The 16882-nt window shown below is 40.1% G+C and overlaps 2 protein-coding genes across 2 annotated transcripts in view; both read right to left on the bottom strand.

Annotated features, from left to right (window-relative positions):
• Positions 1-16882, bottom strand: part of RPL35 (ribosomal protein L35) — a 446139-nt gene that overhangs the window by 343318 nt on the left and 85939 nt on the right. The window lies entirely within an intron of this gene.
• Positions 1-16882, bottom strand: part of OLFML2A (olfactomedin like 2A) — a 61615-nt gene that overhangs the window by 14110 nt on the left and 30623 nt on the right. The window contains exons 3-5 of the mRNA XM_069986763.1: positions 11447-11554; positions 9793-9969; positions 8275-8527 (exon numbers count right to left, since the gene is read on the bottom strand). Of these exons, the coding sequence (XP_069842864.1) occupies positions 8275-8527; positions 9793-9969; positions 11447-11554 (538 nt within the window). The remainder of the gene's footprint in view (positions 1-8274; positions 8528-9792; positions 9970-11446; positions 11555-16882) is intronic.

The raw sequence follows: 16882 nt of genomic DNA, 5'->3' as shown, positions 1-16882 counted from the left end.
GCCTGTCAAAGACTCGGGTGGAGAACCAACAAATTTCAGGAATTTTAAATAGTCATTTGCATTGGTTGTAAAAATATTGACTTTCATGAACTAGTAAAACTCTGCTAATTCGACATACTGCATGTTACTGACGGTTCACATTGTGAGCCAAATGCAAACAAATACACTAGACAACCGCGGAGGTTTCACAGCTCTCTCAATAGATTGTCGTAATGTCGCTGACTGGTATTGAAAGCACTAACAATGCATCTTGTCTCAGAAGAATTAGCCCTGATGAAAACATATCCGTCTCCTTCCTAGAAGTCTTGTAAACTATGCAAAGAGGAAACTGAATCTGTTAGTGTCTCAGCATACAAACTGGGCATGAATTCCTGAATTTTTACATGCAATGGGTCAAGATACGTTAGCTGTAGGGGGTGCAGAGGTAGCGATGCTTTGCTGGTGTCACAAAACTGAGGCCCAGGGCAAATCAAATTCAGCTTTTCCTTCCTCCCTTCTCCTTTTCTCTGTTCTTCTGCCAAACTACTGGAACTAGAATCTTTAGTTGTCTATCGCAATGCCGTGCAACATTTTGAGAGATAAAATTGCCTATATCAATGCAGTTGTTTTTTTTTGTTGTTGTTTTTTTATCTATCGAAATGGTGCACTAAGATGGTGATTTAAGTGCAACAGGAACCTGGACATCTGGTTATGCTATGATCTTCCTCCTTTGATGTGATATGCAACAGGTCTGGGAGACCACTTGATCATGTATGGAATGGAAGGACTTCAGTGGAACTGATAGCAAACTAGTGGAACTGACAGTGGAGCATAATGTATTCCAGCTCTACTTCCAGGCTGCTGCTGGAGATCCAATTGGAGTCCCCAATTGCCTCTATAAGGGCCCTTTTACACAGAAAGATTATCTGACAGATTATCTGCCAAAGATTTGAAGCCAAAACCAAGAACAGACTATAAACAGAGATCAGGTCATAAAGGAAAGCCTGAGATTTCTCCACTTTTTAAATCCAGTCCTGGCTTTGGCTTCAAATCTTTGGCAGATAATCTGTCAGATAATCTTTCTGTGTAAAAGGGCCCTTAGAAACACATAGCTGCGGGGATGCCATTGCATATTGTATCCTGGGACCCAATGACTTGAACTTGTACCTCTGGGTCCCTTTGCCACTTGAGAACACACCAATATTTCAGTTGTTGTATGGCAGATCAGGAGCTCCATTAAGGTAATAAAATAATATAAAATTACATAAAATTAATAAAGAAAAAGTATAATTTATGCCATGTCCCGGGAAGCAGCCTTGGTGTTAGGAAACAGGAACAGCTGGCACGAACAGGTGAGGTAGATGTCATAGCATCTGCTGTGGTTTCTTTGGCCCTGGGGTCCTTCTTTAGGTGTTAAGGCAGTGATGAGGGGAGGGTCTACCCTGTAAATATTAGTTTTTTAATATCTGCTTATTGATGTCCTGGCTGGGGGTAGATTGGGTGCCCTTGGTGGTGCATGTCTACATAAAAAACCAAGACAAGGGGACTCAAGAAATTGTGAATGAAATTAAAAGTTACCCATTTTAAAGCAAAGTGGAGGCAAATAGTTTGAACAGTTCCAAAAACAGTACCTGTAATGACAGATGGTAGGTGGCATTGAAGGGGTTAACCCCTGTGGAGTCAGTATGGTCAGATGAGTAGTCCCTAAGATTATAAATCTCCTGAAAGGACTTGAAGGAATACATCTTGGCTTCTTGCAGGAAACTAGTGGATTGGCCTGACCTGAGGTCCACCAAGACACAAGACTGTTGAGGGGCCCTCAAAATTGCTATCAGCTCAAACTTGAAGTTTATGGAAGAGAAAAATATCCCTAAGGGCAGGATTTCTATAAAAGGTCAGTCAGCTGCTCACGATCCTTGTAGTCTTTGGCACATGACACATGTAGGGGCCCTAGTTATCGCTCCGTGTAATAGAGAAAAACTTGGCTGTTCGTTTCTTTATGCCCAGACCTAAAATCATACAATGCGCGGCCAACGGCTGACAATTGTCCAAACAGTTAATACATCACCCCTCCATGCTCTCGGTTTTATCCTGTGCTCTGTAAGCAACTTGGCACCGCTTGCTGCAGCTTCAGAGCGGCCTGTCTGAGCTGATCAGCCTATCACTGGCTAGGACCGAGGGGGGGGGGGCACGGGGAGGGGCCCATAGAAGATTGTTGGGGTCTGCTGCCACCGCTCCTATTACATGAAGTGACAGCCAGCAGACCATCGTTATTGTTGTAATTTTTTTCAACATGTTGAAAGACAAGAATCGGCTGACATTGTGCCGATTAACACTAGTTATTACATCACAAAATTTTTGGCTGTTATGGCCAATAATCGGGCAAATACTGCCAATAATCACTTGGTGTAATAGGGCCTTAAGTCTAGCCAGAAACTACTTCACACAGAAAAAAAACTGCAGACTCGTGACCATAAAGTCAGGAAACATTGGGTTTATTTAGCCATTTAGGTTGACCCCACCTTTATACCAGAGAGTTCTAGGAAATTCTAGCTAGTTAAAATAAGGTAATGCTGTCCATGGGAGGTGGCAGCAGAGAGAAAAAATATGTTTGTGTATGGGATAAACTGCCAACAAGAGCAATTTAAATTCAATACTAATATATATTATATATATATATATATATATATATATATATATATATATATATATATATATATATAAAATCAACTATATCCCTCCCTTACGTGGCCTCATGTTTTCAGTCCTGGTGCTACATATGGGGGGGCGTTTAATCTCCGTTGTCTGCTTCCTATATAAGAAATGAAGCTGAGGTTTTATTGATGACACTACCATCTGCAAGTGGGTTTAGAGCCATCATACATTGCAACCCATGATGGAAACAACAGAGGGACATTTGGAAATTTGTATCTTTTCCATGGAACGTAAAGTATTCTCTACTGAAAAATTTGTTTTCAATAAGAGCCATAGTGACTGGCAATAGCAGTCTGCGTCCATACTGGAGTCATGCCAGTTGTCTGATGTACAACTGTACAACCTCTGCAGAGGAGTATTCTGCACCATAAGCTCCACTAGAATGGATGGACTTGATTACATGATGAATAAAGACACTATACTGTGTGTCTCAAGATCGGTATAGGAAGCTGCTTCTAAGCAAGCCTCACATTTGATCTAATGCAGATAGCGCTGGAGACAGTTTCATTGGAAACAGCTGGATTGTGGAATGTTATCAAGAAAACACTCAAAAATAAGGTTGGAACCATACAGTTTTACCATTTAGTATTCTCAAGTGCATTCCTTCATGCATAAAGGAAACAGATGATCTGAGGTATCATCGTGCCTACAGACGCTATAAATATATATTTAGCTCCATATCGAGGAACTGCACAGATAACATCAGACAGCAATGCACCGTGATTTGTTTTCTGAGTTAAATCAAGGGAAAACCTAAAAACTCTTGAGCCTCTTAACATTTCAATGTCAAGAATATCGAAAGACAAGTAGAAACATAACAAGCTGTCTATAAGATAGATGAAAAATGTAAAAGAATGTTTACTTTCTCCGATGCCCACTGGTTGTCCACTGCCGTGTGTAATGGGCTATTAAGACCAAGTAGATGGAACATTCCTTCTTGAGAATGTAATTTTGTATATGGAGAAGGGATAACCACGAGAGAGAGTATGTATCGAGGGATTGGCCAAGGATATTAGTTCAGCACAAAATTTCCATTCACCATTAAGGCTGACAATGCAAATTTTAAAGTCACCTTTCTGAATGTTTTTTTTTTGTTGTTGTTGTCGTCTAGGAGGAAACCAAAGCACACATGGGAAAACATATAAACTCCTTGTAGATGTTGCCCTTGGTGGGATTTGAACCCAGGACCACAGTACTTTAAGGCAACTAATTTACCAGGCATCCCAAAAGCCTACAGTGGGCCACTTTAAAGGGGTACTCGGCTCAAATTGAGGCTTTAATATGTTGCTTCCTTTGGGGAGAACATAACAAACAGGATATTCTCACCTCTCCGCACTCCCCTGGTGTAATCCTACATCATGTTTAGGTCCCCAGCTGAACAATCCTGCCTTCACTTCCGAGATGGTCTTATCTGGTAGTGACAACCCGCTCAGCCAATCACTGACTGAGACAGGACAATGCAGCAGCCAGTGATTGGCTGAGCAGGCTTTCACTGCCAGACGATTCAGTCTTGGAAACCGAAGCAGGATTGCTCATCCAGGGACCTAAAGATGAAGTAAGAGGACACCAGAGGAACGCAGAGAGGTAAGAAATAGGCTATTTGTTATGTTCTCGCCAAGGGAAGTGACATACTAAAAATTTAATTTGAGCAGAATATCCCTTTAACCCTTAAAAAAGCTTCTGATGTGAGGACCAGTTAATACTGTGGATGATAAAAGGAAAACGTAATTGAGTGTACACAGAGCTTATAATAACCATAACACTATAATATTCATGAGCTTTCTATTATCTGAAATCACTTTGTTCTGACAGTAATCTTAAAGGGGTCCTTCACCCTGGACAAACGCTACTTGCTAGAAAAGTCCCTTTACGAAAAGCGGATCAAAAAGTGCCCCTTGTTGGAGCTGCCCACGATCAGAAGAAACCTGTAGGTAAGGGTTGAGTTTCCTTGCAGCACCACCACAGGAGACATTGGGTACTACACAGTGCCCATTCAAACCAATGGGTTGTTTGTTTAATGTGGGACGGGACAGGTCTTCAACACTTTGAAACTGCTCTCCTATCAGGCCAGGAGATGAGGATCCAGAACATAGTTTAATCTGTGGGCTGAATGATAAAGGAAGAGCCTAGATTGACATACATAATTGTGGGACACGATTCAGTAGGACTAATAATTCACTAATTTAATCCTGACTGCATTCCTGGCTGTGATTGGCAGCCTACCCTGTAAGATAGTGGATACAGAGCTATCACTGAAGAGGACCGCCCACTGGACTCCTTAACCCAGAATACGATTCAAAAAACAAATACAACAATACTATATATCAGTCTGCTCAGCTCCTCCCACTCTATAACACGCAGCCTGCAGGTTGGATTTCTTTTGCAATATGACAGGTTCCCTTTAAATGCAGGGAAGGCTTATTTCTATTTGTCACATTTTGAAGAAAGAATTGAAGATATTTTCTTTTTTCATCGCATTTCATAAAAAATACAAAAGCACAGCGGGGCACCAGGTTAGACTTGCTGCTTTTTGTTTATTTTGGCATATCCTATATATATTTGTGTTAAATTATTCTACAATTAACAATCTTAAAATGCATCATATGAGTCTTAAAATTTATTTTGCTTGGCTGAAGTTCACACGCTGACCATGGAGAGGCTAAACACCCAAAAAACTAAGGCATGTACGCTGCATCAGGTCAAGACCCAAGTATGTGAGAATTAGAAAAGGTCATCCAAATTCCAAGAACACATCAATAGGGAATGAGATAAATGTTATCATTGGTGTTAATTCAATACATGACAGTGATATGCAGCATTTTAAGTGTCTACATAGGAAGTAATAGGACCCCTCCTGAAATTGAACTATAAAAATTCCTTATAAGTTGGAGGACATCAAGCCCAAATTTTTTTTTTTATAATAATTCTTTTATTAATATAGAGCCAACATATTTTGCAGCGCTGTATAGAGATTGTCATCATTTACATTGATTCTTGTCAACATTTGTGAAATTATCATTGGGCTACAACATGTCCAAAGTGATCAAATCCAATTATATACTCTCAATAGCAGCATTTATTTCTGATATATAACAACCATGCTTACATTCTTTGCCAGACTATTCACTATAATATGTATCACAAAGCCATTTTTACATTGCACAGACATTCATTCTCCCAGACAACTCCCCTTCACAGGGTTTTGTGCACATGCGCACTTCGTCAGGTTGAGTATTTAGTCTAATGAAGTGCACACACGCATGAAACAGCTGTCGCTGACATGCAGCATGCACTGGTCCTCCTTCACCTCACCTGCACCTGTAACCTTGTGAATCTGGAACTTGAATAAGTACGTATAACTAAGTGGAGTGGTGAGTGTTGTGTTCTGTCTATTTCTTTTCTGTTGCAGTTTGTTTAGTGACACTCTATTTCATTGAGCGCAGAGCACCAATTAGCTTAAAGGGAAAGGTACCTCTCTGATTGTGGACATTATATAGTGGTTGGTTCAAAGTGGTGCCGAGTGAGTTCTACTGGGCTTGGCATTCTTCCAGAAAACCACTATTAAATTTCACATTACAGCACTACTCTATTACAGACTTTCTTATAGTCACTTGTACTACTGATTTCTGCAAAGTTATTTGAAATGGCACTTACACTTTAAGAAATGCATTCACCTTAAACAGCAGGCAACCAATTTTGGTTTCCAAATTAATGGTTTCCAAATTAATGGAAGCAGCTAAACATATGGGCTATTACGTTTCTCAGGCCATGTTTTCAATGGTTTTCATACTGAGAAGATTTAGGGCAGTGGTGCTGCCACCATTAGAGGCAACTATAGATGCATCGAGCGTTAAACATTAGCTTTCCACTTTAACAGGTTAAATATTCTTGCACCTCCTACTTATCCCTCTGTATTCTCTTTCGGTATCTTGGTGCAGCCTCCCACCCTCTGTCAGCATACACTGGAGGCGGCAGATACTATTTTCCACTAAGATCTCGCACGAGATAGACCAGTGACAGACAATAGATGATATATGGCGAAATGCCTGAAACAGCTGACCAGAGCTCTGGAAAAAACATCTGGGAATTTGAAGAACTACCACCCCCAGAATAATCACAATGGAGGTTATCATTAATGAGTTGTTCGCATAAACCCCCTCTGTGTTACACATGACATTTCCAATAGTTAGCTTTTAACTCTAAGTGGCTGCCAAAGGCTTGGAAGTAATTTTGTACGTCTCTGTGTAATCCATCATCCAGCCGCATACAGCACTTGTTTCTAATGTACTCCTCTATTATACCGATTATATTTTTTTGCAATTAAGTCTAAAATGTATGAGCCATCCATTGCCAGTAACCCAAACCAACAATCTTGTATTTAACGGAGAAGTGAAATTTTTTATTGAAGTATTGTAGACCTTGTGCAGACCTTGTAACATCCTACAATACAACATTGTCTCTATAATGCTGAGATATGAGCAATAAGCTATAATGCTGCCTGAACTCTATGACCCCACTAAAGGTCCTATTACACAAGCTGATTATCTGCTGTATTTGGCTGATTGTTAGCCGCTGCGGCCGATAATCGCTTTGTGCAACAAAAGACAATGATTAGCCGACATGCACAAGGTCGGCTGATCGTTGTCTTTGAACATAGTTAAGCGAACACCAGACACATTAAGCCCTATTGTCCCAGCTATTATAAACTTGATATGCTAGCTAACCCTAGCGACAACCAATCACAAGGATCCTAAGAAACAAACAAGACTGAAGAGAAACTCAATCAAGTAACGCAATCAAGTGACGCAGCAGCTTTAGAACTTTAGAAGCCTTGGAACAAATTACACTAGAACAAGGCAAGAGAAAACACAAAAGGAATGCTAGAAAAAAAAAAAAATCACACAGAGCGCACACTATAATACACACCATACTGCAAAAGCCAGAAAGGCTAGGGGTCCTAGTACTTTAATCAATCTTCGATCGTGTATTGCTATCAGCCGCACATCCCCTGTTAAGTGAGATGTGCGGCCAATAGTGATAGACTTTGAAGTAGCACAAAAGCGTTCTTCTGCTCCTCAGCTGATTGCTGCCCCTTTTATGAAGGCTGATTATTGGCCAAAGTAGCGTTTCTAGCGACACTACTTGCCGATAATCTTCCACGTAAAAGGGGCTTTGGGAAACTCCACTCTAAAGAGACCTTGAGCTTAGTAGTCATGTTTAGTAATAAATATACTGTGACACAGTTGGAGAGCAGCTGCCAACAGAACCTAAGGGCTCCATTAAATGGGGTAATTATTGGCCAAACATCACTCCATGTAATAGGGCTAGCAATAATCAGCCAATGAACAATCACTGAAAAATCATTAGGTGTTGGCCGTGTATCTCCCCATGTAATAGTACGTGTGCAGTTAATAGGTGATTGCAGGAAAGGGCCATACAGCTGATCGAGCCTCGTGAAGGCACTGATCACGAGATCGGCACTCATTTACAGACAGGCAATGGCCGTCTAATACTGCCCTTATAGACAGAAGAAGAGTAGCGGGATGATTATTCATAATAGGAGGTCTTGGCTTTACGTACCTCTGTTGCTCGTGTCTGTGTCTTCATGCCTGGTTGCTTTGTAGTAAGTGACTCCTCGAATGACCACTGGTTGTTGATGTACAGATCTTGGTTTTGGTGTAGGCTGAGACAAGGCTGGTTTAGATTTACTATTATCTTTTTTAGGTTTCTCAGATTTTTGTGGTTTCTCCTTTGTCACTTTAGATAAAGACTTCTCCCCAGAATTCTTCTTGTTCGGGAATTTTACATCTTTTACTTTGGCTCCTGCTGTGTCCTGCAACAAAAAAAATTGACGGTAAAAAGTGTAAAGTGTAAAGAAACCAGGTTTATGGATGCAAGAATTAATAGGACGGTCACCTAGGGGCTGTAGATGACTTTTTTTTCCCCACTGTTCCACAACCAATAACTCAGGTATTCTTTTCCTCCCAATTAGTTTTTTAATTTCCACTAATTTATAGACCACATATGTTCACAGCTCCATTCAAGTTTTATATTCAGTGGGTCTGCAGTTTATTACTCATAGAAGTCTATACCTTACTGCTATATTAGATGCACTATACAATGGTACTGACAGTACCCACAGCCAGGACTATAGCTATAGGGGGTGTAGAGATAGGAGTCGCATCTATGGCCTTTCTGCCAAATATGACAACAGTATTATTAATAGCACATGGTAGATGTTGGACACTGTTACAGATTTTGTATCAGGGCCAAGGAGTTACAAGTTACGCCTCTACCTACAGCTCTGTAGATTGTAATTCTAGGAAGTTGTGTATAAAGTTTTACTTTCTTTACTCCCTTAAAAGTGATCTGAATTTCAGTGGGCCTCAAGAAAACGGAGGTCCCATGTCCTCCATTTGAATTAAGCGAGTATGCAAGCTGCTGCTCCATTCACAAGCTATAGAACTGCTGAAAAATGCAGAGTACTGCACTCCATTGTAATGGAGGACATGGTATCCCCATTGTAGTGATTGGTGGGTGTCCCAGAGGCATGGAGAATTTATCAATGCTGCATCTGGCAAAAAGTTTTCGAAGTTTGTGCAACCAAGTCATTCATACAAAACGGCTGTAGACAGGGACGTATGGCTGCACTCAGGGGGTCATAATTTATGCCTGCATGTTAGTCTTTGGCAGCTTGGAGCTAGCGTAGTTTTAGTGCAGAGCACAGCAGCTCAGATTTGCTTAGACTTAAGTAGGGGTTTACCCCTCTACATACAGTAGCTCCAGCTCGCCATTGTTTAAGATGGGTATATGAGATGCCGGTCTTGATAAATGCCCCCCAATAAGTCATTAATCTGGGACTCCTCCATCTTTGCCTAATTGGTAGTCGACTACATAATCAATTCAACTCACTCTTATTATTTATGTATGTTACGTGTATAGCGCTAACATGTTCCATAGGGCAGTACAGAAATCTCACATGTACACCAGGCCTAAATGATCAATATTTTTTTTTTGCCCTTGGTCGGATTCCATCAAAGGACGGCGGCAGTGCTAACAACTGGGGCACCATGCTGCCCACTCCCTCCTGATAATTACCTGTACTTTGTTTTCTGGGGCATCTTTTTGGAGCAGTTGGTATCCCAGGTTGGAAATCTCCTTCTTGATACTCATCATAATGTCAGAATAGTTGTCATACTTCTTCATCTGATTTGAGAGGTTTATGACGCTTTCCTTCATGAAGTCATTTTCTCGGGTAAGGTTTGTCTTGATGGTCTAGAATCATGAAAGAGAGGTGTTTGTTATCAAAGGGATACAGAATCTGGATAGCTGGGTCTCTCTATACTCTCTGGAGGTCCACCATACTGTGTACATTTACCATGTAGGCTCCATGTGTGCAAATGAATTACATTTTGCTTTGGGTAAATTATAGTTTTTATAAATATGGCTTTTGAACTTTCCGAAGATTTAATTATTTATGTTTGTTAAAATAAATCAGAACGAAAAACTGTATATTACACAAATCCAATATGCTTCATACAATAAGTGGGTATATAAGGGATGGTGGCTTACTCTTCAGACTCTTCAAACAGCTAATCCAATGTAGTACCAACAGTCAGATGCCACTAATCTAATATTGGGGCCCAATGGAAGGATGGGCAATTAACTCCTTGGTTTTAGAAACCTGCATATTTCTAACATAGCAACAGACATGCAAGGAGGCATGCCAAGCTGTGGCACTTAGGCAGCTTGGCACTGCCTCTTTGACACTTGAATTACATAAAAAAAATTAATAACATTTGGATTTCCACGATAAATATATTACAAGTTACGGCCACTAGATTTCATGTGATAGGACACTGATCTAGGGATTATTCTGATTGCCATTGGGGTTGGGGCAATTGGCACTGGCCTCATAAGGATTTTTAAATAAAAAAAGAAAATCCTTGCGGCACTCACCATGAATTCACCTTTATTGCAAAAAACACATAGCAGGACAAACGAGGAACGCTCCCTCACCAGCCAGTAGCAATTAAGGTGAATTCATGGTGAGTGCCGCAAGGATTTTCTTCTTTTATTTATTCTACGGACTATATACACTGCAGAGCACCCTGACACCCTGACTGAACTGCTGGGTCCTGTAGTGCTGGTGTTCTAGTATTGTGAAGCTCATAAGGATTTTTGCCTTCCTCTCGATCAACACATCAAGTAGAACTTGATGGACTCGTCTTTTTTCAGCCTTAACTATGTAACTATCATTTTGTTAGCGTATCCAGCTCTCTAGTGGTCATCTCTATGCAGCAATTGCAGCTGAGGGAGTCCCTGTAACTGTTCACTCATGGTGTCAACCCCAGTTGACCTTTATTCAGTAATATTTTTATAATTATATCACTGCTTATTAAAATGACTTATTGCATTTAATTAGGAATTAGGAGACTCAAAGCTCAACCATAGGGACTGAAATATGTTCACCACATGTGCTCAGCCTGTCATAAGGCTCTGTTTAATAAAGGTGGAGAAAGGGTTACAAAAATTCTTGCACGTGGTGACTACTTTTTTAAGTAACTAGAAACAAGATAAAAACCACTATTTCTTAGTCAACTGTAAAAGGCACACAGGAGCAGTACACTGTAGTACTGACTTTATTACATGGTGACTACTCCTGATTTACAGCCTATACAACACGTGTGTCCATGTGTTACGCATCAGAATGGTAGTAACCTCAAAGTCAGGAAGCAGCTAGCAAGCATACCTCCTCCAGAGTGTTCATCTGGGCCACCACTTTATTGATGTAGGAATGCACTTTCATCAGGTCCATGCTGTACAGAGTTCCTTCCAGGAGGTCCACCATAGACTGCAGCTGAGAAAGGAGGATAAAACGTCAGCCATAACAATATTCATTCATCATTTCACATTGAGCATTACGAAAACAGTACGACTACATCATATACAGCGGTCTCTGAGCCTGTATGGTAGCATGTGCATGAATGTACTGACCATTCCAAGGCTTCTAAGGGGAAGCAATAGAACATATTGACACTGGAGGCATGTCGAGGTACAGTATAAGTCAATATCGGTCTAAGCATGCACAATTACAGATCAAATCAGTAAAGTACAGATACACAATATGGCCATGTGTGTCAGCTCATAATGTATATACACTACTACTACTTTTTATACATTGTAATATGACCTTGTGCTTGACCCCTGATAGACTATTTTCAAAGTATGTAATTTGGCCATGTGCCTAAGCCTATTCTGAGCACTTATATAGCACCTTCAAGGTACTGTAATATGTAGGTGTACGTAAACCCCCAATATAGTACTTTATACCTATAAAATTATACCTGTGAGCCAGAACCCGTATATCAGTGGTCCCCAACCAGTGACTTGCAACTTTACACTGTGTCGCTTGCTTTAGGGGTTTTCATTTATAACTATTAGATATAAGCAAATCTTGAGCATGCTTGGGTCCTTTCGAACCTGAGCGTGCAGCATTTGATTAGCGGTGGCTGAAGAAGTTGGATGCAGCTCTAGGGAGTCCTGAAAAACATAGATACAGCCGATGGCTGTATCCATGTTTTCCAGGCAGCCTTAGGGCTGCATCCAACTTCTTCAGCCACTGGTAATCAAATGCCGCACGCTCAGGTTCGAAAGGATCCAAGTGTGTTTGAGATTCCCTCGTCTCTAATGATTATATGTTTTGGCAATTTACATTACTGACGCCATCTCCTAGCCAATTTGAATAATGTATTACATATGTCAATTTTCAATCAGCCAATGTTTACTGACTTGTTTTGTACAATTTTGATATATATTGCCTCAATTTAAAGTTTAAGCTTGAAAGCTTAAAGCTTCCCGTCCATAACTGGATGGGGTTCACGATGCGCACAGCTGTATATAATACTTTTTAAGCATTTTAATGAGGACCTATGCTAGAGGCTTTACATAGTGGTTTCTAAGGATTATGGGGGATTTATTGAAATTCAAAATACATATAATCATTTTAGAGTGCACTCACATCTGAATTAAATTTTAATGCTCAAAAAAAAAAAAAAAAAGGAATGGAGGAAGCAGTTGTTTTAAAAAAAGCCTGTCCAACATGGAATCTGACTGACTGTCGTTGGGTACTCCTCCACTTAGTACTAGGACCTGTTAATAAATGTTGCCAATTGTGTGTAAGTGTATCAACAGATTACTTCAATGAACTTCTATAGAGGAGTACTTGCAGTGTCCTGGTACCCATATCCCAGCTAGCTAATGTCGTAGTTTATTGTCATGTGGTTGAGAAATACCTTACTTTGCATCTTAATACCTTACTTTGCATCTTAAACTGTGTTTGGATATCTAAGTTTCTTGTATGTATTCCTTTTTTATTTGTTAAACAACTTAAAAGCTTACAGAAGTTATTTTGTTAGTTTAGGCACTATCGTTACAGTTGTGTCTTTGCCACACCCTGTGGTCACATGTATGAAAGGAAGATGCTTTGGTCACATGCTTCTCTCAACTAATGAGAGCAGTGCCTAGTGCTGCCCCTTGTTAGTGTACAGCATTAATACCACAGGCAGAAAGAGACGAGGAAATTCCTGACCACATACAAGCCTCATGATGTTTCCTCTGAGCTCAGCCTGACAGTGAAGTTTCTAGTCAGTAATGGTTAGGCTATAAGAGAAGAATATTTCTCCAAAGTCCCTGAACCTGACATTTTGTGTCCGAAAAGGTCAAATCAAAAAGAGAAGATTTTGTCTTCAATGTCCTCCCCCCACTAGTCAAGTCACCTCAAGTGTTTAAAACCAGTTGCCACCCCACAGTCACCTCATACCAATGTGCTCTACAAGTCCTACAATCTCAAGTTGCTTAGACTCAGAGCTGCAATCATACTGCTGGTGGCTGTATGGAAACAGTAGGGGATTCTCAAGCAAAATAGCTTCCCTCTATGATGTCCATATCTCCTAAGCATATATAGGCTTTTTCCTAGTGTTAAATATGCAGCTGAGAAGGCCTTATCTTCCACCAGTCTCCTACTACCACCATCGTCGCTCTGCTGATAGGAAGGCTATGCCTTGTAAGATACACACTGGGTCCACAGACTTCTTGCCCAAGTGACCCTTTGCTACTTATGTATGAGCAGCCAAATACTTTAATAATATAGCTCACTATCACTGGAATCACTGAAACACCTTCTATATACTATAGATACTATGTTCCCCGGATTCATATTCCTAGCAAGGTTTGTGTGCAAATGGTCAATAGATCAATGTATCCTTGAAAACAATTTCCAAAGCAATATACTAAAATGCTTAGATATCTAATCAATATCTTGTCTTTGGTCTGTAGGGACTCGGCACAGTTTCTGTTTTCTTTCCAGCCCCATTACAAGTTCCCGCTCCGCCACTTATCTAATGTGGAAGATGTACAGCCAGTAAAAAGGAACCTTTCTCATGTATTTTCCAGCACACAACATTTGGTGAGAGCTTGTGACATTTACCACACTTTGATTTCAAAGCCGTCTTTGTGGAGTCCAAACATTAGATGGTTATTACTATGCGGAGGAATTCATCAACGTGCTAAGGGATATTGCATACAATATTGTCACTGTCTTTGTATTCTTGCATAGCAAAAGTACATAAACTTTAGGATGATAATGATAATGGGTTGTCTAGGATTAGAAAAAAAAAAAGAGACTGATTTATTGTAGAAAGAGAATGAGTTGCAATACCAGGTACAGCCAATGGACATAAGTGGCGCTGTTTCTAGGTATAAAAAGCAGACTCTATTCTTTGGCAACAACTTCATATGAATTATTTTTATGTGAATTATATATATATATATATATATATATATATATATATATATATATATATATATAAATTTAATGAATATATAATGAATGTGGGCAGCCATCCTCTGGAATTGTCATTCATTGAATTATAAACTTATAAGGGCAACAAGTTCCCAAAATATGAATGGGCAGAAACTTACAGGATATGTGCTACTGTTGCCCAAGCATCACTATATCTAACAATGAATACTATAGGGAAAGAACTACGCATTTGTAATGGTCAGTAAATAATATTGAGTGGCCGTCAGACACCGCAGTAACTCAGTGCTATATCGATCCATTGATGGAAACAGAGCACGACTGGCCGCTCAATACTGGAAGTTTAATCAGCAATATACAGTAACCTTTATGGCTTTTCCATTATCTTAATTGTTAAGTTAACTCCGGAACTTTCTAGTTAATTGACAAAGACATAAAGTAGCATTTAACCAATGGTTTCATGGGGATGGAGGGGGAGGTGTAATGGGGGCACAACATCTTGTCCTTCAGATTCCAGCATGTATACTTGTAAGTATGACGGCAGTCACCCGAGTGCTGTCACTAGAATATATAGAAAAGCAGCTATGATAGACTTCTCCTCCAATACACTATAATCTGAGTTATAAAATAAATCAGATCACTTACAATTACTCAATCAAGAAATATTATAAAACATCTGAGTTGCCCGACGAGAGGAATAAAGGAGGAATGATTGTAAAATTTTATACTTTTTAGAAAGAATGGGATTTAAAAGTAGTACATAATGTTAAATATTAGGAAAAACTTGTACAAGTCCAGACTGAGGGTACCTTGGGCCCACCAGAGGAAATGATACATGGGGGCCCACCAATAAAGACCCAGTGAGAAATGGCATGCCAGTAAGTGTTACTGCAGGTTCTGAGCTGGGGGCCCACCGCAGGATCCTCTGGTCCTCCTGTGGGCCAGTCCGACACTGCCTACAGACCTATGAAATCACCATAATGGCTTATTCCCACACATGGACGCTATAGACTGGGAAGCCCTGTAGTGGATTTACATATTCCCAACTGGTAGCTTTCATGTGTCTGTCCAGGTTACCCCAAGTTAATCAGCTGTGCTTCTACACCACAAGTACTCAGTCCATTTATACAGAACTGAACAGAGATCAATAACCTATTATAAGGGTACGTTTCCCATCTCCAAGAATTGTGACTTGTGTGTGTGTGTGTGTGTGTTTTTTAGCATGTATATGGTCATATTTGTAGTCTATAGCCCAGATGTACTAAGGCTATTGTCCTTGAATTTTGGCTTCCAATGTACCAGAATTGTGATACACGTCAAATCAAAACACATTGAAATAAATAAATTGCACAAAAAAAAGCAGAAACTGCAAGGAAATGTCCACAAGACGTATGCCTAGACTTCTTTCAGTTTTGAATCACACAATAGTTACAGAATAGGGGATAATCGGCTGATTGGCAGGCAACCGGCTGAATGTTCTTGGGAATGGGTTTGCCCAAGTACTAAGATCAAGATGTTATCCCCTTTATATGCCATATAGGATGTGCTCATCGTGTATTAGGATGACTGCCACTATGCCAGAAAATAGTAAAATGAGGATAAGTGGCCACTCTTTGGCAGCCTTTGCCTATGGAAGGTAACTCCAATATACCTTACTTTCAGCACTTCTGGAAGGAAAGTCATGATGGGAAAGCTAGCTCAAGACTGGGTGTTTTCCAGCTTCATTTAAACAAGTGACTGTAGTGTTTAGTCTTACTGAATGAGAAAATGAGGGAAGCCTTAGGGAGTTTTCATAGAAAATAGAAATGTCTCAGTTGCATGGGATAAACCCACCATCCCGCAGCTCAGACATTTTCCCATGACTTCCTTTGATAGGGATATAAATAGCTGGTAAAAAATATACAGAAATCATCTTTCACAGACAACGCCCCGAGCTGCTATTGATTAGTATTTTCCAGTGTAGCAATATACGTCTATCAAACAGAAAGGACATTGGCAACTTTTACAAGTTGTGTTTTTATGTCAAACCCAGTGTTCCCTCTAAACCAGGGATGGGGAACCTGCGGCTCTCCAGCTGTTGCAAAACTACAATTTCCATCACGCCTGGACAGTAAAAGCTTTAGCTTTGAAGTCAATGCAAACAACGGCCATTGGTCACACAGTGTTTTGAATAACGACCGTTGACATTTAAATTATTTCCGTCCATTTTGCATTGATTTTAAATTTTCAATGCAACACTGCCCGTTGTCCATACCTTGTGTGAACATAGCCCTACAGTTACAACCACTAATTGCAACTTTTAGTGGCCAAAGAAGTTTTTATACACTCCACATTATTCCTAGACCTCAAATATGACTCACCGTTGAC

Source organism: Dendropsophus ebraccatus, chromosome 10, assembly GCF_027789765.1.
Source record: "Dendropsophus ebraccatus isolate aDenEbr1 chromosome 10, aDenEbr1.pat, whole genome shotgun sequence".
Lineage (NCBI taxonomy): Eukaryota > Metazoa > Chordata > Amphibia > Anura > Hylidae > Dendropsophus > Dendropsophus ebraccatus.
This window is presented reverse-complemented; position numbering and strand designations above follow the sequence as displayed.